Source organism: Camelus dromedarius, chromosome 9, assembly GCF_036321535.1.
Source record: "Camelus dromedarius isolate mCamDro1 chromosome 9, mCamDro1.pat, whole genome shotgun sequence".
NCBI lineage: Eukaryota > Metazoa > Chordata > Mammalia > Artiodactyla > Camelidae > Camelus > Camelus dromedarius.
Window position 1 is genome coordinate 64917090 of NC_087444.1, and position 23824 is coordinate 64940913.

At 48.7% G+C, this 23824-nt stretch overlaps 2 protein-coding genes across 2 annotated transcripts; both read left to right on the forward strand.

Annotated features, from left to right (window-relative positions):
• Positions 1–109: 109 nt before the first annotated feature.
• On the forward strand, positions 110–1154 carry FFAR1 (free fatty acid receptor 1). Its single transcript, XM_064489252.1, has one exon. The coding sequence runs from the start codon at positions 110–112 to the stop codon at positions 1010–1012; it is 903 nt and encodes a 300-aa protein (XP_064345322.1). The 3' UTR covers positions 1013–1154.
• On the forward strand, positions 1082–7120 carry FFAR3 (free fatty acid receptor 3). Its single transcript, XM_010978810.3, has 2 exons — positions 1082–1216; positions 5237–7120. Exon 2 carries the CDS (start codon positions 5242–5244, stop codon positions 6229–6231), a length of 990 nt encoding a protein of 329 aa, XP_010977112.3. The 5' UTR covers positions 1082–1216; positions 5237–5241; the 3' UTR covers positions 6232–7120.
• Positions 7121–23824: the final 16704 nt, after the last annotated feature.

Consider the following 23824-nt stretch of genomic DNA (forward strand, 5'->3'; position numbering starts at 1 on the left):
TCTCCCACCCCGAGCAGCAGCGCTGAAACCAGCCTGTGACCCCAGGAGCTCCCCTTCCCCGGCCCCGAGATCCGAGGGCAGGCAGCACGCGGAGCGCAGGGGTGGCCCCATGGACCTGCCCCCGCAGCTCTCCTTCGCCCTCTACATGGCCGCCTTTGCGCTGGGCTTCCCGCTCAACACGCTGGCCATCGCAGGCGCCGTGTCCCACGCCCGGCTCCGCCTCACCCCCAGCCTCGTCTACGCCCTCCACCTGGGCTGCTCTGACCTCCTGCTGGCGACCTCCCTGCCCCTGAAGGCGGTGGAGGCGCTGGCCGGGGGAGCCTGGCCTCTGCCGGCCCCTCTCTGTCCTGCCTTCGCCCTGGTCCACTTCGCTCCCCTCTATGCGGGCGGGGGCTTCCTGGCAGCTCTGAGTGTGGGCCGCTACCTGGGTGCCGCCTTCCCCTTGGGCTACCAAGCTGCCCGGAGGCCGCGCTACTCCTGGGGCGTGTGCGTGGCTATATGGGCCCTCGTCCTCTGTCACTTGGGGCTGGTCTTTGGGTTGGAGGCTCCAGGAGGCTGGATGGACAATACCACCAGGCCCCTGGGCATCAACACACCAGTCAACGGCTCTCCGGTCTGCCTGGAGGCCTGGGACCCGGCCTCTGCGGGCCCTGCTCGCCTCAGCCTCTCTCTCCTGCTCTTCTTTCTGCCCCTGACCATCACAGCCTTCTGCTATGTGGGCTGCCTCCGGGCACTGGCCGGCTCAGGCCTGAGCCACAGACGGAAGCTCAGGGCGGCCTGGGTGGCCGGCGGGGCTCTGCTCACGCTGCTGCTCTGCTTAGGACCCTACAATGCCTCCAATGTGGCTGGCTTCCTGCACCCCAACCTGGGAAGCCGCTGGCGGAAGCTGGGGCTCATCACAGGTGCTTGGAGTGTGGTGCTCAACCCGCTGGTGACCGGCTATTTGGGAGCGCGTACTGGCCGGGGGACAGCATGTGTGGCAAGAACAAAAGGAGGGCCATCCCAGAAGTAATAGCCACTGTGAGGGGGAAGGGGCAGGGTGCAGAAGAGCCTGACTGCTTCTCTAGGCTCCTGGCTAGGCCCTGCTCCAAAGGAACTGCAGGGTGGCCTTGCCTGGGGGCATCCCTGGAGCCACGTACGGGAAGAACGGAGCCTGGCAGAAGACGGCATCCCAGTCACAGAGAATGGAGGTCTGGAGCTGGGACTCAGGAGGAAGGTAAGCTGGCCTCTGCACAAATCAGCGTGACTTCCCACCTCTGTCTGTCTCTCTTCTCCAGTCCTGACTGGCCTGTCTGCCTGTGCACCACATGGGGAAGGAGGTGGGAAGTTTGCCTCTAAGCTAGAGGAAATGCCACTCTGATGTTACACTTTGGGAGATGTTACTCCAAAATCATTTCCTAGGAAAGAACATTTTAAATTTCTGAATAAGAGCCAGGATGCAAGATAATGACACTGCTATACCATTTAGAACTCACAAGGGGGCAGCATTGGAACTGGGAACAGGAAGTTGGTAGGAAAAGATTCAGCAGCAGGGCGAGAGAATACACTCGCAACACCAGAGACAGTCGCAAACAAATACAGAGTCTCTAATACAGGACAAGTACCATGCCAAGTGCTTCACAAGTGTTGTCTTATTTCATCCTCCCACAATCCTTTGATTTAGCCCCACGACTGCTGTACAGTTGAGCAGGTTGCTCACTGCACAAGGGTGACCTGCAGAGGCATAAACACTGAGTGAATTCCAGCCTATGCTTTGCTCACCAAGCCATGTGCTTGGCATGGGGCTGCTTCCATCCAAGGGAAGGAGCTACGTATTCTACTTTGAACAAAGACGCCACCCACTCCTTAAGCAGTGCACCTTGGTAGGGGGCTGTGCTCACCTGAGGGGGTACCTTTTCCTAATTTGCACTCAGGTGCTGCATGAGGTAGCCACAGTCCCAGAACCAGGAGTTAAAATTGTCTTTATTTTGTGGGGTTAAGAAATTTGCCCGAGGTCCTACAGCAGTGAAGAGGCGAGTGTAGGATGTGATCCTTCAAGGTAGGACCCCCAAGGATGGGGGGACAGTTGGAAAACTTGAGGTATCAGGATTAATACCTGTCCTTGTGGTCCCTTTTGCGAAGGTGAATGGTAGTGCCCTGAACCCGAGCGAGAGAGTGGGCAGAGGAGAGTGGCCACGAGAGATTAACGTCAGGCACTGGCTCGGATGAGGCGAGGTGGAGCAAGCCGACTTGTTCCTCTAATGACAATGACATGAACACACAAAAGCGAAAAAGTGGTAGCTACATGCCTGGCGTGCACGAACTGGTTTATACAAGTCATCTCTTTGCATGCTTAACCGTCTACAAGGGCAAGGATTTTTGTTTTCCTTGTCGACGTATCCCCAGCATCTAAAAGACAGCCAAGCACATAGTAGGCTCTCAGTAAATATTTGCTGAATGAATGAAGGTTCATAACAGCCCTCCAAAGAATGTTTTATTACCTCGGTTAAGAAATGTGGAAATATGCCCTACAAGTTAAATAACTTGCCTGAGGCGCCACCGAAGGCAGAAACAGCTTTGTTCTCTGCGCACTGGTGACACCAGGGACTGTCAATCACAGCCCGAACTCCAGCCCAGGTGGCCCCCTGCCCCTCCTGTAACACCGAAACCACTCTCTCTCCCACTGAGCCAGAGCGCCTGCTGCTGCCAGGCCACTTCTTCCAGTTACTTGTGCCTCCTCCACTTGGGGGAGAGTTCAGCTCCTCCTGGGGCCCCCCCAGCATCCTCTCATGACCATCACCCCTCGGGCCCTGAACCTCAGGCCAGTGCACTGTTGCCTGCGGGGATTCTCTGCCTCTGTATTACCGATGTCTTATTATCCTCCCACAACTCAGTCCCCACAAGGACACCCCCCGCCACCAAGTGTCAGCACCATGACAGCAGAAACTTGGCTTTGTTCACAGCCATACTTCTAACAACGTATTTGAGATAAAAGTTACCTATGATAAAAGTCACCCATTTTCAGTGTACAATTCCACCATTTTTAGTGAATTTTTTGAAGAGTGCAATTATCACTGTAATCCAGTTTAGATCATTTTCATCACCCCAGTAAGGCTTAGTTATAGTTAATCCCACTTCCACTCTCAGTCCCCAGGCAACCAGGAACCTACTTTCTGTTTTTATAAATTTGCCTGTTCTGGACATTTGGTAAAAATGGAAACATTCATAGTCTTCTGTGTTTGGCTGGTGTCACTTAGAGTAATATTTTTGAGGTCCATCCATGTGACAATATGCGTGGGTATTTCATTCCTTTTCTTTGCCAAATAGTATTCCACCACATAGCTATGCCACATGGTTTATCCATTCACTAACTGATGGACCACCAGGCGATGTTTCCACTTTTTGGCTACCCTGACAAATGCTATTATGAGCAAGTCTCTGTGTGGACAAATGTTTGAACTTCTCTTAAGTAGATACCTACAGCAGAACTGGGTTGCATGGTAGATTTGTGTTTACCTTTTTAAGAAACTGCTTTCCAAAGTGACTCCACAATTTTACGTCCTCACCAGCAATGTATGAGGATTCCCATTTCTCCGCATCCTCACCAACACTTGGTATTATCTGATATTTTTTTTGTGTGTATAGCCATTCTGCTGGGTGTGAAATGGTATCTCACTGCACTCCGTAAATATTTGAATGAATGAGGACATAATCTCTGAAGCTGGACAGAAGTTGGGTTTGAACCCTGCTGGTGATACTTAACAAACTATATTACCTGTAACGAGTCACTTCCCCACCGTGAGGATTTCGAGACATATGGTGATGAGACAAATATCATATGATATCATATATGATATATGATATACGTGGAATATAAAAAAATGACAAAAATGAACTCATTTACAGAACAGCAAGAGACTCACAGACATAGAAAACAAACGAACTAGGTGGGGAAAGAGGGGAGGGAGGGATAAATTGGGAATTTGAGATTGGCAGATACAAACTACTGTGTAAAGAATAGATGAACAGCAAGATCCTACTGTATAGCACAGGGAACTATATTCAGTGGCTTGTAGTAAACCATAATAAAAAAACAATGTATATATTTATAAAGTTATATATATACTGAATCACTAGATTGGTCACCAGAAACTTAATACAACATTGTAAATTAAAAAAAAAAAGACATGTTAAAGGGTCTTGTTATCTCACATCTTATGGAAATCCCTTTCCCTTTTTCCCCACACTTAACTTTCAGTAAAACAATAATTTCTCAAAAAAAAAAAAAAAGACATATGGTGATGCCCTGAGAAGCAGTATGTCTGCTGTAGATTACGCGCCCACTAAAACACAGCTGTCACCATCACTGCCATCATCATCACTATTACGATCACCCCAGAGACCAGCCCGCACCAGTGACTGGGATGATGGCAGCTGACATCTGTTCGGTGCTCACCACAACATGCCAGGCTCCATTCTAAGCCTCTGACATATATTAATGCTTTAATCTACACAAGAACCCTATGAGATCGGTGCTACAATTATCCTTGTTTTACAGATGAGAAAGCAGAGATACAGAGGGTTTAGGTCACTTGCCACAAATCGCGGAGTTAGTGAGTGACAGGGCCAGCCCTGAACCCCGGGTCCAGAGCCCACGCTCTCCATCACTGCATCGCACTTCCTGCCCTTACAAGGCAAACTGGATGAGTGCCATTCTAGAGGAGCAGATAAAATTCAAGTGGAGGATCAGGGAGAAGATGATGAAGTCTGCTAGGGCCTGGTTAGGGCATCCCCTCTGAGGCTGCCGAGGAGAAAAGCAGGCAGACAGTCGTGGAATTTGCTCCTCATTTTGTGTACTGGCCCAGCAGCGCTGCTAACGGAGCTAAAGGCATCTTTTGTGCTGTTGCTCAACAGTGAGTGACGTCATGGGCACTGCTAGGTTTTTATCAGTTCGTCCAGATAATAGCTAACCATACTTGTTGTGGAGGAGTCGGCAAGGTGCCGAGCAGCAGAGCACTCTCAAACCGGCAGGTGAGCACGGGGCCCTGAGGAGCTCTGTGGAGGGTGCCTTGGTGCTTGGGGAACAGGAACAGTAGACAGGGCACCACCAGGAAGAGAGGCAGGCTGACTCTGCTGGGGAAAGCATGGGGGGTGTGAGGGCATGGGGGGCGTGGGGATGCTCCCTGCTGATAGTCAAGAGGCGGATGGTGCAAGATCCCCACCCAGACTGCTCCCATCTCTGTCTCTCTCTCGCCAGTGGCCATGACCATGGACACCAGCCCAGACAGGTCCTCCTTCCCTGGCAATCACTGGCTCTACTTCTCCGTGTACCTCTTCACCTTCCTCCTGGGGCTCCCCCTCAACCTGGTGGCCCTGGCGATCTTCGTGAGCAAGCTCCGGCGCCGCCCGGTGGCCGTGGACGTGCTGTTGCTGAACCTGACCCTCTCGGACCTGCTCCTGCTGCTCTTCCTGCCCTTCCGCATGGTGGAGGCTGCCAGTGGCATGCACTGGCCCCTGCCCTTCATCTTCTGCCCCTTGTCCGGATTCCTCTTCTTCACCACCATCTATCTCACGTCCCTCTTCCTGGCAGCTGTGAGCATTGAACGCTTCCTGAGTGTGGCCCACCCCGTGTGGTACAAGACCCAGCCGAGGCCGAGGCAGGCTGGCCTGGTCAGCGGGGCCTGCTGGCTCCTGGCCGCCGCTCACTGCAGTGTGGTCTACGTCACTGAGTTCTCGGGGAACTCTTCCCACAGCTCAGGTATCAACGGGACCTGCTACCTGGAATTCCGGGAGGATCAGCTGGCCCTTCTCCTGCCCGTCCGGCTGGAGATGGCTGTGGTCCTTTTCGGGGTGCCCCTGCTCATCACCAGCTACTGCTACAGCCGCCTGGTATGTATCCTTGGCAGGAGAGCCAGCCATCGCCGGCGGAAGAGGGTGGCGGGCCTCGTGGCAGCCACGCTGCTCAACTTCCTCGTCTGCTTTGGGCCCTACAACGTGTCCCATGTCATTGGCTACATCCAAGGCAAAAGCCCGGCGTGGAGAGGTTACGTGCTGCTCCTCAGCACCCTGAATTCCTGCGTCGACCCCCTTGTCTACTACTTCTCATCATCTGGGTTCCAAGCTGACTTCAAGGGGCTGCTGGGGAGGTTGGCTGGGGCCTGGGGCCCTTGGAGGCAGCAAGGCTGTGTGAAACTGAAGAAGAATGAAGGAGAGGGGCCGCCGCAGGAGCTGTCCAACATAGAGACGAGGTAGTGGACTCCAGGAGGGCGCTGGAGCGGGCGGCCGGGTGGACTGGGCTGAAAGGCAGATCATTCCTGGGGGCAGTTCCTCACTCAAGTCAGGTGGGACCTTGGAGGGGCAGGCTGGGGACTGACACGGTCTAGGGCAGAGGTGGCCCCCAGCTTTCCTCAGGATGTGCTCACCGAAATCCAGCTCTCCATCTCACCACACTGTCCTCCCTTCCCATCCCCCCACATTCGGCCCTGGGAAGTAGTCAAGGTGAGAGAGAGCTCTGGAGGAAACTGAGCTCTCCGGGGCAGCAGGCCAGTTCCTGCACTTTTCTGAAGGTAAAGGAGGAGGTGAGAACAGTGTCCAGAGGAGCTGCCCAGTGACCTGGGACAGGAGAGAGGCAGAATCTACCCCCACAGAACTAGTGACCCAGCAGATCAGGAGTGGGGACACGGGGCTCCAGGCACAAAAAAGCATCTTGCTCTCACATGGGCCTGTCCAGAAAATTCCCACTGTTCAGTAAATTCAGATTTTCAAGAACATTTATGAAAAATGATAGAAGAGAAATCACGTAAATAAATCTGGCAGCATGCAAAAGGAAGTGGCTTTTTCTTATTCTGTTTTTTTCTTATGGTGTTTGTGGGTGCTGTATATGGGTGTATCTTAGGTGGAATTAATGAATGGAAGATGCTGAAGGAGAAGGATTAAACAGAAAGATGCCTAGCTGTTGGGAAAAGATCTGGGCTGGAGGGATAAAAATAATAGCTAAACTGTCCTCAGGACTTGGCCCGACACTGTCTTCTTCAATCTTCTCAATAGCCACGTGGCAGGTACTCTCATGGCTCCCAATTTACAGGTGAGGGAATAGGCCCAGAGAGGTGAAGCCTCTTAGTGAGATCCTATAGCTAATAAGTGATTGAAGAAGGACTGGATTAGCTGACTCTGAAGCCAGTCTGCCTCCAGCTGTGTGTCATCTGCAGGGACTGGGCCCAGTCACACTTCCAGAGTCAGTGGAGGCAATCTGACCAGTACAACTGAAAACAGGCCATGCTGAGCAATTGAACTGATGCAAAGCAATCGACCATTTGTGTTGATACATCCTATTCTCAGTAAAGAAATCTGTGAGGCCAAATGACAGCCTTCCAAGTCCAATGACACCCTCTCAGATGTCTACCTGTGATCCCTCAATAGAAAAAGTACCTTCTTTACTGGGCGAGTTTGCCCTAACAAACTGATAGCCCTAGGTAATGCCTAATCTCACAGTAGCTCAGGCTGGCTTGTTGCGCCCACCTTATCAGTCATCAACCCCACCGCCCTTCAGGAACCCTAAACCTCTTACCTCACTTACAGCCAATCAGAGACTAGCGCACAAGCCGATCAGTCACCTTGGGACCCGACCTTATAAAAGACCCCAACAACCTCTCGTCTGTGTGGCCCGCTGTTGTCTCTCACAGCGTCCCCCTAATAAACTCCTTTACTATTCTCCTCCTTCATCTCTGGTAAATTCTTTTACCAACCATCATGTCACCATGTCACCAACCAGCCACCGTTGTGTCCCACAACAAAACCCCTTTGGAAAAATAAATTAAGAGAATTTGTCAGCCCAGTTCAGGTTACTACAAAGACAGATGTATGTTCTTCAGAGCTATTTTTATCAAAACGTGATCATTTAGTAATTTTTCATTTTCCACTGAGGGATGGTACATGAGAAAGAGTTGGTCAAGGCCTCCTCCCCCGGCAAGGCAACCCGAGAAAAGCTGGCACGTGTTTGCACTCAGTCAGTTTTGGTTCTCAAACATTTATTGCTACTGTGTGCAGATGGCTGGGCTCAGAACTTCAGGGATTTCAATATTAATGTCTTTAGCATCTGTTTTCTTCCTGGGGTTAAGGTCGCTGGGGAATGAGGACTGGCTATGGGTGGGCGACTGGGTCTCAGGTGATGGGAGAAAGACACTGTCTCTGTGCAGAGATGAAGGCGTGAGCTGTGTTTCTGTCCCATGGCTTATCTGTCTGTCCCGAGGCACAGGGGCCTTGATGTGAACATGGGTCTGAAAGTGGTTCAGAAGGGAATGAAGGTGTGGTGGAGTCCTGCAACGCCAGGCGTGGAAACAAGGACCCAAGTCGGAGGACAAAGAGGAGTTGGAAGCCATGCATTCCAGAGAGAGCCACGAAGAACAAGAGTCAGACTCCTTCCCCAGGGTTTATGCTGAGGAAGAAGAGGCAAGCATCACCCAGCACCGCCCCACCCCCACCCCAGTTGTATAAGCCGAGGCTGAGGGGTGGGGACGATGAAAAGTCATCAGAGCCTGGGTGGTGGTGATGGGAGAGAGTTGTAGTGTTTTCCGTATCCCTCGGAAACCAAGGGGAAAGAGGTGCTCATGGGGTGGAGGGTGTACTCTGGGGGTGCTGCCCTGTGCCCATCTAGGCAGGGGAAGGAGATGGGCAGAGACGGCATGGGAGCATCTGTATGAGTGATGCGGGCATCACGCATTCTCCCCATTTGGCAGAGCAAGCAGGTGTGAGTCTCCCATGGGTGAGGGGATCCCAGGCGCAGGTGGGAGCTCTGGGGGTGCTGCAAGAAGTCAAACCAGGTTGGATCTCCCAAGACTGAGGTTGGAAGAACGCAGTCTAGCTGCAAAAGAGAACCGACGATTGGGTACCTGACTCACAGCAGATACCAAAAGCTACTCAGTATAAACTAAAGCAGTGCCTCTCAGACTTTTCGTATCACTGTTCCTTCAAGGAGCCTTTCTGGATTTTTCCTCCTACTCAGTATCTTCCCTTCCCTGTCCATGAAATTTTAATACAACAGGCATACTATATATCTGTTCATGTGTGTGGCCCTCTGGAAAGCCACAATTCGCTGTAAGATTTTTTGGCTCCCCCAGAACTAATTTCCACCTCTATGGGGGCAATTTTGCCCCTGCTGAGAAAGCATGAGCTAGAGACCAGGTCTCATCACTCACAGAGTGACAGAGCCTGTCTCACACAACAGCAGCCCAACAGAGTTAGGTTCATTATCTTGCTGGAGCAAAGGAGACCACGCTCCAGAGGAAGCGTGGAGCATCTCACAAAAAAAGAAACAGGATTATTATAGGTTTGGGGTCAGGGTGACGTTTAAGTGATATTCCACTGAAACAGTGTTTGATAGGCTCAAAGCAAAGCACACCTGGGTGGAAAGAGGTGAATTTTAGGCCTGGGCTAAAGCAGACTCAGGGCCCTATTTCTTTGGAAAATACAAAATAAAGATAAACGTAGAATTTTGTGTCTGAAAACTCTTTATCTGAAGCTCTGGGGGCTGAAGGCTGCTTCTCTGGGTCACAGGGTCCCGCCCAGATCCTCCAAGCTGCAGTGAGGTGTCCATTCTCACTAATAGGGTTTCAAACAGCCATGTTTCTGACAGTTTGTGATTTTAGAGAACAAGGTTTCTTAGCAGCATAATGTTGTTAATTAACACAACAAGGATTTTTTGGGGGGGGGGGGTAATCAGGTTCATTTACTTAATTTTTTTTTTTAAATAGAGATACTGGGGATTGAACCCAGGACCTTGTGCATGCTAGGCGTGCTCTCTACCAGTTGAACTACACCCTCCCCCAGCACAACAAGTTTTTTTAATGTTTACGAAAGGAAGTCACTGATGGCCATGAAGTAGGAGTTTTTCCCTTCTAGAAGGAAGGGTCTCCGTTCACCAAAACCCAGGGCAGTGCAGCCGAGAAAGATGGGAAGAAGGGGAGACTTGACTCATCCCTGTCAGAGGTTCCCTGGGCCACAGGGCAAGTCTCAGCTTATTGGGAAATGGGGAGGAGGCTAGAAGTTTTAAATCACCAAGTGTGACCAGAAACCTAGGGAAGCTAACTCAAGAAGTCATGAAGAGGGAGTGGGAAGTATAGCTTAGTGGTAGAGCACATGCTTAGCATGCACGAGGTCCTAGGTTCAATCTCCACTAAAAAAAAAAAAAAAAGTCATGAAGAAATGGGCAAAGACATTCCCTGCAGCCTGACTGAAGTTAGTGAGTGGTGAACCCCCTCAGCACAGGCTAGTCAGGAACCAGCGGCAGAAGAAGAGGGCAGAGGGGCAGGCAGGAAGCAGAGAGGACACTAGGCTGGCTTGATGCCTTTTCCCGAGTTGAATACATCACCTGTCACCAGAGACTTTGGCTAATTTAGCAAGTTGCCTCCCAATGTGTGTATATGTGCTGGGGTTGGGGGCGGGGAGTGCAGGGGGTTGGCGGTGGAAGCTGGGTGAAGCGGGGGGGGGGGCAAGGGAAGCTGTGATGCAAAGCAGGAGAGGTTAAGTCGACTTCACCTGCACCCTGGGAAGGGGCAAACATTAGACCAGGTTAGGGCTGGGGGAGGAGGGCAGTGAAGAACAGATTGGGGGGTAAGAACAAGAAGTCTGGGAGTGTGCAAAATTAGTCACAAGAAATCATCTCAAAAGGAAGTAGCAGAGCAACAATGTAAGTAGAATAAGACTTGGAAGAAAAGTCAGAGCATAGACTCCAAGGGAGGAGAATCAGAGGTGGAAGACAGAGTCTGGTGGAGGGGAGTGGGATGGGGACGGACACGGTGAAGAAGTGTGAGAAAGCGCTCAAATTTTTACCTTCCTCTCTCTGACATGACCCCTCTGGTTAAAAAAAAATTTTTAACATCCAAGCAATACAGGTAGTTGTGGCCCCTAAAACTTTGCAAAGAAAAGAGAGAAACTTGCTGACTTCCTGTTAAGGCCAGCTCTGAAAAATTATACGGAGGGACCTCAAAGCATCAAGATGGTGTCCATGTTCTGGGGAAAGGATGCTGGGATCACATGCCAGAAAAGAATGGGCTAGAAGGAATGAAACTGATAAACCCTGGTGGAAGTAGGAAGGTGCATGGAGTTTACACCCTCCTCCCCTCCCTCACAATGGAGACGTGGGACTAGGGGACAGAAAATGCTGCAGAAGAGGAAATGGGGTACAGAAATATTTCTGGAAGAAGGTGATTTCACTGGATTCAGAACAGAAGGGTACAGTAAGACCACCAAATCATCATCCTCTGCTGTAGAGCCCCCAGGAGTTGAATCACAATTAGAACCAATCATGATAATCTTGTTCCCCTTTACTGGGGACTGGTCTCAGGATGGACATGTGACCCAATTCTAGCCAACAAAAGGTAAGAAGTCTGCTAAGGGTCTCTGGGAAAGATTTTCCTCCATGCTAAAAGAGATGGATGTGTGAGGAGCTGCCCTCTCCCTTCCTGGTTTGGGAGCTTTTATGTGAGAAGGACCTGGAGCTGCAGCAGCCATTTGGGGGCCATAAGGCCGCAAACTTGAAGAGGAAAGATAACAAGCTAAGGGTGTCAGAGAAGAAGGATGGAAAGTGCTGGGGCCTTTGATGATCTTGTTGAGCTGGGATCACCACCTCCAAAAGTAATAAACATTCTTATGGTTGACCTGGCATTGGCCAGATATTCTCTAATGCAGCCAAATGCATCTTAACTGTAATAGATAAGCCTAACCTAAGAGTCCTATACCCTACTAGGATCTACCCAATGACATCTTCTCTTATTTTAAATTATTTTATGATCCTGGAATTTCTGAACTCTATTTGCTTTGCAGGAGATATGAAATCTTAGTGTTTACCTTAGTTATTATGGCTCAACTAAGGGGAGATTTCTTATGGTTCCAGTCAGTAGCTCTGGCACCAAGATATCTGGACTCTGCTCATTCAGAAAGGGGCTTTTGAAAGCTGGCTGGCTGAGGCTGCAGGGACACAGCATTACCAAATGAAGAACAAACCTACTGGATGGACCCTTTCTAAAGTCAAGTATCATTTAAATGACAAGTCTCGACTAAAAGCTCTTCTCCTTTTATTGATTAAAAAGTCCCACCCTTATTATCAGAGCTTGGTTGCCATGGAAACAAGAGAGGGTTGAATGAGTGGGGTGGGGATCATGAGGGATGTTGCCCTGTGGAAGGGTACGTGGCCCTGCTTGGTGTTCTTGGGAACAGGAGAGCTACCCAGTCTTCTTGTTCATGGAGTCACTACAACACACATCGTGAAGATGAGGATATGTGTTCCTGGATGCCTAAGTTACTACTTGTAATTTATGCAGTTAGGGGCTTGTGGCTCACTGATTCCCTTGTCTCCTACCCCCTTTTTAATAATTGTTTTTCTAGTGGTTCTCTACGCTTCGAGCACAACCCTCATCTTTTTTTTTTAATTGAAGTATAGTTGATTTACAATATTGTGTTAGTTTCAGGTGTACAGCAAAGTGATTCAGTTACACACATATATATACATATTCTTTTTCATATTCTTTTCCATCATGGTTCATTATAGAATATTGAATATAGTTCCCTGTGCTACACAGCAGGATCTTGTTATCTATTTTATGTATAGCAGTTTTCATATACCAGTCCCAAACTACTAATTTATCCCTCCCCCATTCCTTTTCCCCTTTGGTAACTATAAGTTTGTTTTCTATGTCTGTGAGTCTGTCTCTGTCTCATAAATAAGTTCATTTGTGTCATATTTTAGTTTCTACATATCATTGATATCGTATATTTATTTTTCTGTCTGACTTACTTCACTTAGTATGATCATCTCTAAGGTCATCTATGTTGCTGCAAATGGCATTATTTCATTCTTTTTATCGCTGAGTAATACTCCATTGTATACATATATCACAGAGCCAGTGCCCTGTGGAATCTGAGACAGCTGGTACCTGGAGAATTGCTTGTCAGTGAGGGGGAAAACACCCTGGCAGGTTGGAATTGGTACCAGAATCCCTTTAACTGGTAGAAAGCAGATCAGTGGTTGCCAGGGGCTGAGAATGAGACAGGGAAGGGGTTGATGGCAGGATATCAGAGGGGCATTTTGGGGTGATGGACAGTCTCTAACTCGATGGAGGTAGGAGTTACGCAGATGTCTACATTTGTCAAGTTAGTGACCTCTGTACTTAAAATGGGTACAATTTATTGAATGTAGATTGAGCCTCAATTTAAAAAGTTGATTAAAAATGTTGTGGCCCCTCACCTCTGTGTCCACGTTATATAGGTGTACATACCGTCAGAAAAATCCTCCCATGTTTCAATAAGCCAAGTGGGTCTTTGCTTTTGCTGTACCGCTCTGCAGAAGTTGAAATGGCTGTGGGACAACTCAGGTTACACAAAAGGGCAGAGACCGGGGCACAAACAGGTGATAAACCAGCTCTTCTCTGGGTGCTGGAGACGCGTAGGGAGCAGTAGTGACTGCTGCAGGGCACGTGCTCATTTAAATTCAGCTCCTGTCTTGTTACCCAGCAGGGCAGTGGGCTCAATGCTGCCATACCTTCCAGTTTTTCAAGTTGAAAATCCAGCTGCTGTTGATGTTTTTGAGATCTTATATTCAGAGAACCAATTCAAAATATTAAAGGATTGTGTGTGGTGAGGACAAAACAGGCCTGAAGGCTGCGGACCGGCAGCCAGTTGGCGGGCCCTGCAGCAGTGGAGGCTGAGGAGGGTTGAGCTGTCGGGGACGGATGGGTAGGGATGGCTCAGAGCGGGCTTGGGTGGGTAGCGAAGGAAGCAGGAGGAAGCATCATTTTGCCGAAAGCGCAGCTCAGAGATAATTTTGCCCAGATCTGATGGCAAATAGTTGCAGAGACCTGCTGACTTTCTAAAATCATTCTTACCAGGCCCTCATTCTTATTTCAAAGTCCCTGCCCCACTCCCTGCAGCCCTCCCCACAAGGGAGGTCTCTGGAGGACACAGCCAGGCAGAGGAGAGGTGCTCCTAACAACCCGCAGAGCCCTCCATCTCAACCCTGGCTCCTCCTCCTGCCCCCACCCTCTGGAAGGCATTATTCTGAAAGGCTCTCCCCTTCTGCTCTCGCCCTACACCCTCTCTCCAGGTATTCTAATTCATTACTAGGCTTTAATTATTAATAACTCCCAGATTTCTATCTCCAGCCTCAGACTCTTGTGTATCCAGCTGTGTCCAGGGAACAGCTCAACTTCACAAGTCCAGGCCGAACTCTTCATTTCCTCCGCCCAAATCTGGCCCCACCGCTCAGCCTAGTCCACCTCTGTAAATGGTGGAGTCTCCCTTGTTTGCCCATGCCAGAAGCCCAGGTATCATTTTTTTTTAATGATTTTTTTAAAAAATGGAGGTATTGGGGATTGAACCCCAGGACCTCCTGCATGCTAAACATGTGCTCTACTGCTGAGCAGCACCACCCCCTTATGATTGATTGATTGATTTTAAAATGATCATAGAATAAGAAAGAACTTTTTTCAGGGAGGGGTGCACAGTTCTGTGAATTTAACACACATAGATTCCTGTAACACCACCATGATCAAGATAAAAAGCAGTTACAGACATCTTCCCCTCAGCCCTAACCACTGATGACCACAGACCTGTCCTTACCATCAGAGCTGTACCTTTTCAAGAATGTCACATACAAGGATTCATATAGTCTTTAACCTTCTGAGACTGGCTTCCATCGCTCAGCATAATATCTTTGCACTTCACCCTAGTTATTGTGTCATAGTTTGTTTCCTTTCATTGCTGAGTAGTTTGTCCATTATATGACCCTGCCACCGTCTGCTTATTCATATATCCACCGAAGGACATTTGGGTTGTTTCAGTTTAGAGCAACTATGGACAGAGTTGCTCTGAACATTCACGCACAGGTTTCTGTGTGGATATGAGTTTCCATTTCTCTAGATCAGCTATCCAGGAGACAGATGGCCAAGTCATACAGTAATTGTATGTTTAACTTTTCAAGATACCTTCAGTCTGTTTGGCAAACTGAAGGCAAACAGTTGGCTGTGCCATTCTGCATCTGCATTTTGTATTTTTACTTTAGCCATTCTGATAGGTGTATAGTGGTCAGGGAACCATTTTTGATGCCTTCTCTCTTACTAGCCACGTGCAATTCACCATCAAGTCCTATTGTGTTTATTTCCAGAATATACCTTGTGTGAATCTACCTCTCTCCAACTCCATGGCAGCCATTACCTCTCACCTGGCCTACTGTGAAAGCTTCCAACCTGGTCTTTCCTCTTGTCTTTGTTCCCATCAGGTCGTACCACGCCAGAGGGACATTTGAAGAATGTAAATTACATCATGTCATTGCTCTGAATAAAACCTTTCCCTGGCTTCTCATTCTGATCCCCTCTTCCTGGCTTACCAGCCCTGTGCCCATCTGGCCCTGCCTCTCTCTCCAAGCTCCCCCGGGGCCTTCACTGATACCATTCTGCTGGCCTGACCTCAAGCTCTTAATCTCCACACACAGTCTCCTCCGCACTCTACTTGGCTGGCTCGTCCCCTTCTTTCAGGTTTTCTCTCCAGTGTCTCTCTTTAGAGAGGCTTTCCCTGTTCACCCATCTCAAGTAGCCCTCCTCCCCTCCATTATCTCAAGCTGTGCTATGACAGTTTGATTTACATGTTTGCCTATTCATTTGTTTAAAATGTGATTCTTCCGTCTAGACCGAGAAGCCCTTGACAGCAGTCACCGTTTGTTTTATTCGTTATTATATACCCAGGTGCCAAAAACAGTACCTAGCATGGAGTAGGTATTTGGTATTTGATAAATGAATGAATAATAAAAAAGAACCTCTGACTGGTCACTATTATAAATAATGCTACAAGGAACATCCTTTTACATAAATGCTGTACATTTGGACATTTCCTAAAAGTGATCGTGCTGTATTAAGTGGTGCATACATTTGAAATATTGACAAATTACCTTTCCTCGGCAAATCAACCCTCTCTCCCCTAACATTCCATAAAAGACCCCATAACTTATCCTGCTAGTAAGGAAAAATATCGTATTTTAATTTTTTAAAAAATTAACATTTAAAATTGAATGAATAAGTGTATTAGTTAGGGTCCTCCAGAGACACAGAGCCAATAGGATGTTGAAAGACACATTGAAAGAGAGTTATTTAAAGAATTGACTTACTTGATTTTGGTGGTTTGGTGAGGATAGAATATGACGGAGGAGGCCAGGAGGCTGGAGGCTCAGGAAGGAGTTGCTGTTCAGGTCGAAAGGAAAACCAGGTGGAGATGATATTAAAGATAAAGTCTGGTGGAGAACTCCCTGTTGCTCAGGGGAGGTCAGCTTTTTTTTCTATTCAAGTCTTCAACGGATCGGATGAGGCCCGCTTACATCAATGGAGGGAAATCTGCCTTACTCAAAAGTCTACCAATTTAAATGTAAATCTCATCCAAGAATATCCTCACAGAAACGTTGAGAATAATGTGTGATCAAATATATAGGCACTGTGGCCCAGAAAAGCTGAAAACATAGAATAAAACATCACATTCAGAGGGGGAAGGGAATAGTTCAGTGGTAGAGAGCATGCTTAGCATACACGAGGTCCTGGGTTCAATCCCCAGTATCTCCATTAACCAAATAAATAAATAAACCTTATTACCTCCCCTCATCAAAAACAAAAAAAAAGCCATCACACTCAGCACTATTTTAATTTTAATTTCTTGGATAAAAATTGAGATAGAAAATATCTGTGTACTGTACACAGTAATTTATGTTTCTTTCTATACTGGCTTTTTTCTTATTTAATTTGCAGGGGTTCTTTGAATATTAGTATATAAACCCCTTTATCAGTTATATCTGTAGGAAGGTAGTGGTCTTATTTTGTTAATGATAATTTTCTCCATAGTTTTATATTTTATGTGCTCATATTTGCCATTTATTTGATGACTTCTATGTTTATGTCACATTTTTTGAAAAAGGCTTATCATTTACAAGACTTAAAAAATTATATAATATCTATACAACTTCTATATTTTTGAAAAACACATTTGATCTTTAAAATACCTGAGTTTTCCTTTTGTTATCTAATTGTAACCCTTCCAAACAGACAGTCAACTACCCCAACATTATTTACTGAATAGTCCATCTTTTCCCGTATTGATATGAAACACACTTGGATCACTTAAGTTGAAAGAATCCTCAAAATGTAAGCTAAAACAACAAGAGATCATCATTCCTACCCATCCTATTAGCAAAATGTTAAAAGATTCAAAATAGCCAGCGCTAGAGAATGTTCACGGAAAAGGTTACTCTCACACACAGCTGCTGGGGATTGTACATCACTGAGCATTTTCAGGAAGGTAATATGGAAATATCTATCAAAAACTTTAGAGAGGGAACCCCCTGCTCACCAAAGAGATACACAATAAAGGGACCTCAGGACAGCCACTGGCAGAGCTTGCTATGCCCCCTGAAGTTTAGAGGATGCGAGAGCTCGTGCCAGACACTTGCTGGGAGAAATCAAAACATGAGAGGCTCGCTGGGCCTGGCAGAGCCAACCAGGAGAGAAGCTTACACTGGAGTGAGCTGTTGTTCCACCAATAATGGGACAAAGGCGCATGGCTCTCTTGGACCAAACGAGGATCCTTTGCTGAGGAGCCAGCCTGAAGTCATTTTGTAACGATCTCATCCAAGCGTCCGCCTAGAGGAGCAATGCAGCCTACAGAGGGGATGTCCAGGGGCTGAGAGGGGGTTGAATGTGGCCAAGGAGAGGAGGCACCCCACATCCAAGGGAAATGCAGGGAAAGGTGCCAGCCAGGGAGGTCCAAGAACCGGTGAGAGGTCCCCATGGGAGAATGAATGTCCCATCCGGAGGGCATCGGCTCCAGGTCATAACTATACCGGGCCAGCCCTCCTCTCTGCCCAGAGGGCAGAACCCTAGGCAGGTCCAAAGCAGCAGCTAACAGTAGCAGAGGTGATAAGACCACGGGGAGCAAAGGAAGAGAAATGGAGACTGTGCCCCACCGTCCCCTCCAAGCTATGAGTCCGAGGCGCTGCAGAGCCTGGTGGGGAGAAGCGCTACTGAGAACAGAATTCGGAATTGTCATATTAAGCTGGCCTGAAGCCATGAGATTATTTAACTGGACTGGACTTTCTGTTGTCTAAGAGTGTCCAAAGAAGCCGTGGTACCCAAGGAGCCATGCAAGCTGTAGGAAGAAGGAGTGCAGGGGAAGAGTAAAGTTAAGTCCAGCTCATTCAATAACATGGTTACATTTAATTTTAGATGCCCTCAGGGTGAAGTAATGTGCCTCTTTGGCACACGGCATCTGTACAACATCTACAACATTTAGGGCAGCTCTTGGCTGAAGCTGGTAGGACCAGACTGCCTGAGGGAGGGGCTGCTGCCCGAGAGTGGATCGGGTACTCAAAGCATCGTAGCTCTGGACCGTCTGCCCACACCAGGGCCTGTCGAAGCGCCAGCCTGGAGGTGCCTGGAGGTGTCATCTGGCCCAGGCCTCATAATTACTCTTCTGATGTGATCCCTTAATAAGCTTAAAAATATCCTGTTGCAGGACTACCTTGACCGGCCCCAACTTTAAATCTGTGGCCCATTTCTGGCTCTACACTGTTATGAAGCCCATCAAAATACAAATGAAACCTTAAAACTATTTGTGAATGGTACAATTATGTTTCTTATGTCTTGTTAAGAATGCTGCCCTACTATTCAGTGCCATTTGGGCGTTTCATCACTTGCTTTTCATATACTGGGAACCAAAATATGGAAGGTGATCTAAACTGTCTTGACCTCTGAGAGGCCCCACATAGGCCTCTGGTCATCCTTCGTTTGCCTAGCATCTGAAACCCTTTCCACGTTTAGAAAACTGCCCACGTATGAATCTTGAATCTTGGTGGGAAGCAGAGCCCAGCTCCCACTGGAGAAGCGGAGAATTCTTGGCCCTTATTTTCTAAGCAGTTCTCTTGTGTTCAGCCCATCAAGTGCAACTGCCCAAATTCTGAATCTGAGGCTATGAAGTGGCACAAAGAAGCAGTGGTGGTGAACAGAATGCGGCTCTGGGGCCCGCGTTCAGTGTGTGTGTGTCTGGGGGAAGGGCTCCTGTCTCCTCACTGGACTGGGTCAGTGGCACAGCTTTTAACGTGGTCCCGGCTGCACAGCTTCATTTATTCTCCAAGCCTGGTTTTCCAGCCTTCCTGGCAAGTCTCCACTCTATCCAACATCGTATCGTATAATCCCTAAATGAGCCAGAGTTGACCTCTTTTGCTTCAATTAAGAGCCGTCTGAGACACTGTCCAACACAATGATTGTGAGCTAAGAAAGCTTGAGTGCTGTTGAAAGATGCTCAACCCATTAGTAATCAAAAAATGGGACTGTGTTAAAACAGCAAACAGACATTGCCTGATATCCGTCCAACTGGCAAAACCCCGGAAGCTGGATAATACCAAGTCTGGGAGGGAAAGTGGTTCAGAGATCCCAGCGCTGTGAGGCTGGTAGCTCTGCCCATCTTGTTTTTATGTCTCCCATCTGGGGCAGCTAAACACAAGAAAAGGCTGTGGCTGGGTGATGTGGGCTGCACTGTCTTCCACTTACACGGACTGTCTCACCTCAATTAATCATAAGGGTTCACTGTGATAAGCGGCATGGATCATAGTAAATGTCCAATAAATATTAGCTATGAATATTTTTTCCTTTTAATTTATTTTTTTGAGTAAAGATTATACACACACAAACTCGAAAGATTTTTTTTTTAACAGTACACAGACTATATGGAGAAAGGTAAGTTTCCTTGCTACTCCAGCCCTTAGTTCCCTTTCCCAGAGACATGCCACTGCTAGCAGTTCCGTGGGCATCCCTTCCCCCAGTCGACTCCTCACCCAGCATCCAGAGATCTCCTTTGGAAATGTGAAACAGGTTACACCCCACCTCTGCCCATTGTAACCCAGATGTCATCCTGACCGACATCCTGACCACAGCCACAAGGTCCCACACACTCTGGGCCTTGCTGACTGCCCTGACCTCATTCCCACGACTCTCCCTCACTCAACATCCTGGCAGCTGCTCTGGTCTCCCCGACCTCCTTGGACACAACGTGGCTCATCTCAGGGCCAGCTGTGCTCTGCCTGAACACCCCCCGCCGTCACACTGCTCATACTCTTCTTTCCTGCAGGCCTCTGCTCAAACATCACCTCCTCGGAGAGGCCTTCCTGGACTGCCTTTGCTCTCTGTCTCCCCTCTTAGCGCCAGCCTAGCGCCTAGTTTGAGGTCATGTATCTGTGTGGCCGCCTATTGCCTGTCTGGCTGCAGTGGAACGTCAGCTCCGGGAAGCCAGGCCTGTTCACCGCTGATTCCCCAGCGTCAGCGAGTGCAGTTCCCGGGGGGCTGCTCAGGAAGCACTCACCGAGCGTATGTGTGGGTGTATGTCCCTGCTCCTTCACAGCTCCCTAGTCTCAAACCTTGCTTTTTTCATCTCACAGCACATCCTGGAGTATGACCTACACTGGCGTACGTAGATCTGCTTAAGTGTTTCAGCTGACTGGATGCCCCGTGGTTTTTATGTCACCGGCCCTCTTGCTGATGGACCCAGGTGTTTCCTAGTCTTTCATTATCACAGAACAAACAAGCAAAAAACACAGGGATGAATATACTTCTTTGTGCACACAGGAAAGTGTATCCACATAAAAGTCAACTGGTGGGGTCCGATGGCATGGGATTTTTAATTTTGAGAGATATCATCAAATTGCTCCCCCCTAGAGAAGTGTCCCAACTAACGGGGGGAGAGAGAGAAGGAGGAGACGAGGCCAGAGGGTGACGGGGGCAGGAGGTCAACAGAATTGAACTTGGAGGCCACTGTAAGGACTAGGGCTTGAGAGAGATGGGGAGACCAGGATTTTTGAGTTGAGGAGGAACAGACCTCCTTGTGTTTGAAAAGGATCACTCTGGCTGCTGTGTGGAGAACAGGCTGAAGGGGGCAACAACAGAAGCAGGGGACCAGACAGGAGATCATGAAGGAGCACAGGTGAGAGACGCTGAGGACGGCCTGCACCGGGCTGGTGCAGTAGATGTGCTGAGAAGTGGCTGGACTTGGGGGTGTATTCTGAAGACAGAGTGGAAAGAATCTGCTGATGGAGGAGTCAAGTCCTGAGAGATATCTTTAAAGTATCAAAGGGATCTCTCAGGATTTTGGCCTGAGCAACCGGAAAAATGGGGAGGCAAGGTCTGTGTCAGCGGGGATCCCACTCTGAGATGCTGGAAGTAAGGGCCTGAGCAGGCAGAGTGGCTGGCAGAGGAGAGGTGTCTGGGAAACCTCAATTTCTTAGCAGATGAGGTTTCTTGATCTTGGACTGTGTGTGTGGCATCAAAGGGCTGCCACTGAGCTGCTAGGAGCTAAGCTGTATGGGGGCCCAGCTTGAAGGAGAGCGGTGACTAACTCACGCCCCATTCCCTGGTTGGGCCCTGGCTCCTCCTTTCCCTTGGCATCCACTGACAGCGCACGCTGGGCTGCACACCTCTGTTTGCTATCATCTTAAAATGTTTTCCAATTGCACCATTTTTTGCCACCTCCATCTGACTGTCACCCCGCCTGTTGTTCCTGGGTGCTGGAGAGGACAGCTGTGGCTCTGTGTCATCAAGATAGCGGGAGGGCTCTGAGCCAGGAGGGGGTTGTCAGGTTCGGACTGGCCCTTATCAGGACGTATCAAAGCCCAGGAGACGAAGATAAGATACACAGATGAGACAACAGCTCAGCTGAATCAGCACTTAACGCACCCAGAGGCCGAGCAGCCCGTCCAGGCCTCACTGGCCTCCTTCCTGTTCCCCCAACACAGCGAGCCTGTTCCTACCACAGGACCTTGGTACTTGCTGTTCACTCTCCCTGGAATGCTCTTCACATGGCTGGCTCCTTCTCATCAGTGCAAATATCCCTAATCAGCCCGGGCCTTTCCTGACAACCTTATGTAAAATAGCCCTATGCCAGTCTCTCTCTCTAGATTTCCCTATTTCCTTCCTTCCTTCACTTGAAATTACCCGGTTTGTGTGTCTGCCTGTTTCCTGTGTGTTTCCTTCACTCACGTCCCCAGCACCCAGAGCAGTGCCCTGCACGGAGTAGAGCTCGGGGTGTTTGACGACTGGGAAGCGGAGTGAAGGCGAAAGGGGTGGCACTGTGGAGGGGAAGCCCACAGGCATAAATTAGCGTGCACCAATGTGAAGTGTCACTGAGTTGAGCTTGACCTGAGATGCTACACGGCCCGCTCCCATGATGCAGCTGTGTGGGGGCGATGAAGCTTTGTGATTCTGTAAAACAGCTTAGTCTGAATTGCCCTCTCTACCTTGGTGACCCTAAGACCCCCACATCAAGGATGTCCCCATACTGGTAACTTGGGTGACAGAATGGAGATAAAAGAGGAATAGGAAAAAACACAGGTTCTGACCCACCCTTTGCTTGTCTCGTCAGTTAGTAAGCTCTTTCAGACACATCCAACTTTCATCCTTTCCCTCCACAAGTATTCAAGTGCCTGTTATATGCAAGGGACTATGTTAGGTATTTTTTTTTCCCCTAAGGGCAGACTTCAAAATAGTCATTTCCAGAAGAGCAAGTCTTATCGAGACTCAAAACTAACACCCCATGAGAAGGGGTGGGGTCACCCCAGGAGGCACTGCCCTTTTCCAAGCTGAAAGGAGGTTTACTGAACAATTCCTGAGGCCTTGGTGCCACAGTCCTGGCACCTAAAAGAGAGGGTTCTGCAGCTCTGGGAATCAGCCCTGCATGGCTGGGGATGGGGATGGAAAAGAGGCCCGTTCCTTAGCATTTTAAGATAATAAAAGCAGCCCTAACCGGCAATCATCACCTTTCCAGTAAGTTTCTGTGGCTCAATCAAATGTAGAAAGCAAAATGGCACAAATAACTTCAGTAGATAATGAAAGATAAAGATGTTGCCTTCATCTCATGTGTATCAAGCAACAAATCACTTCCTCAGTGTCCATCCTAGGATATGCACCGTGTATGTTAGGCAGGGCCAGCCTGCAGACATGTAGAGAGAGCACTTGGGTACCAAGGTGGGGAATGATAAGCTAAGTGAGAAGAGATCCTTTCTAGAGGAGAAACTTGGCTGAGGGTCACTCTCCCGGGTCATGGGGAGAGAACAAGAGTGTCTGCTGAGAGGGTCAGTCAGCCAGTGGAAGACAAACACATTCCTTGAGGAGAGACAAAGCATCCTCTGTGAGTGTCCGCATCTTCTATGTCTGCCTGGAGACGCCCCCGGAGAGCCATGTGGACCCTACACGGGTTGGTGAGAGAACAGTGAGAAGAGGAAGTGGTCTAGGCAGGACACAGACGATGGGGAGACGGGATGAGTTGGGGCAAAGAGTCATAAACAGACTGCCTGGCAGCAACGTGGGCCCAGGATAGTCTGAGTCTAAGGAAAAACATTTGTAAGAGGGGACCTAATGGGCCAAAGGAAGCCAGGCAAAGCTCAAAAGAATAATTACTATCTGGATTCTGGAAGAACTATGTTTGATAGGAACAGAAGTTGGTAGGGTACCAGGTCAAGCTGCCTTGGAAAGGGCTCAACTATTGACCTTCCTCTTTTTGACTATGTGACTCTTCCAGGTACAAGACTGCTGTTCGTGGGAAAGAGAAAGTTAGTCCAGCTAGACAAGGCTCGATACGCTTCTGAGAACTGACATATTTGAAAAACCATCCATCTGCCCCCAGGAAAAAGTAAGGCACCCAACTTTGCTTATGCTCAGGAAAGAGGCTGTTGGGATCACAGCCCTAGGAGGAGATGGGATGGAAGGTGTGTATGTAGATCAACTTACAAAAAGGGAGCAGATTATGGGGTTTATTCTCCAAGGAGGGGAGGGAAAAG

Coding starts and splice junctions, on each gene's coding strand:
- FFAR1 (XM_064489252.1), top strand. CDS start 110: ATGGACCTGCCCCCGCAGCTCTCCTTCGCCCTCTACATGGCCGCCTTT.
- FFAR3 (XM_010978810.3), top strand. CDS start 5,242: ATGACCATGGACACCAGCCCAGACAGGTCCTCCTTCCCTGGCAATCAC.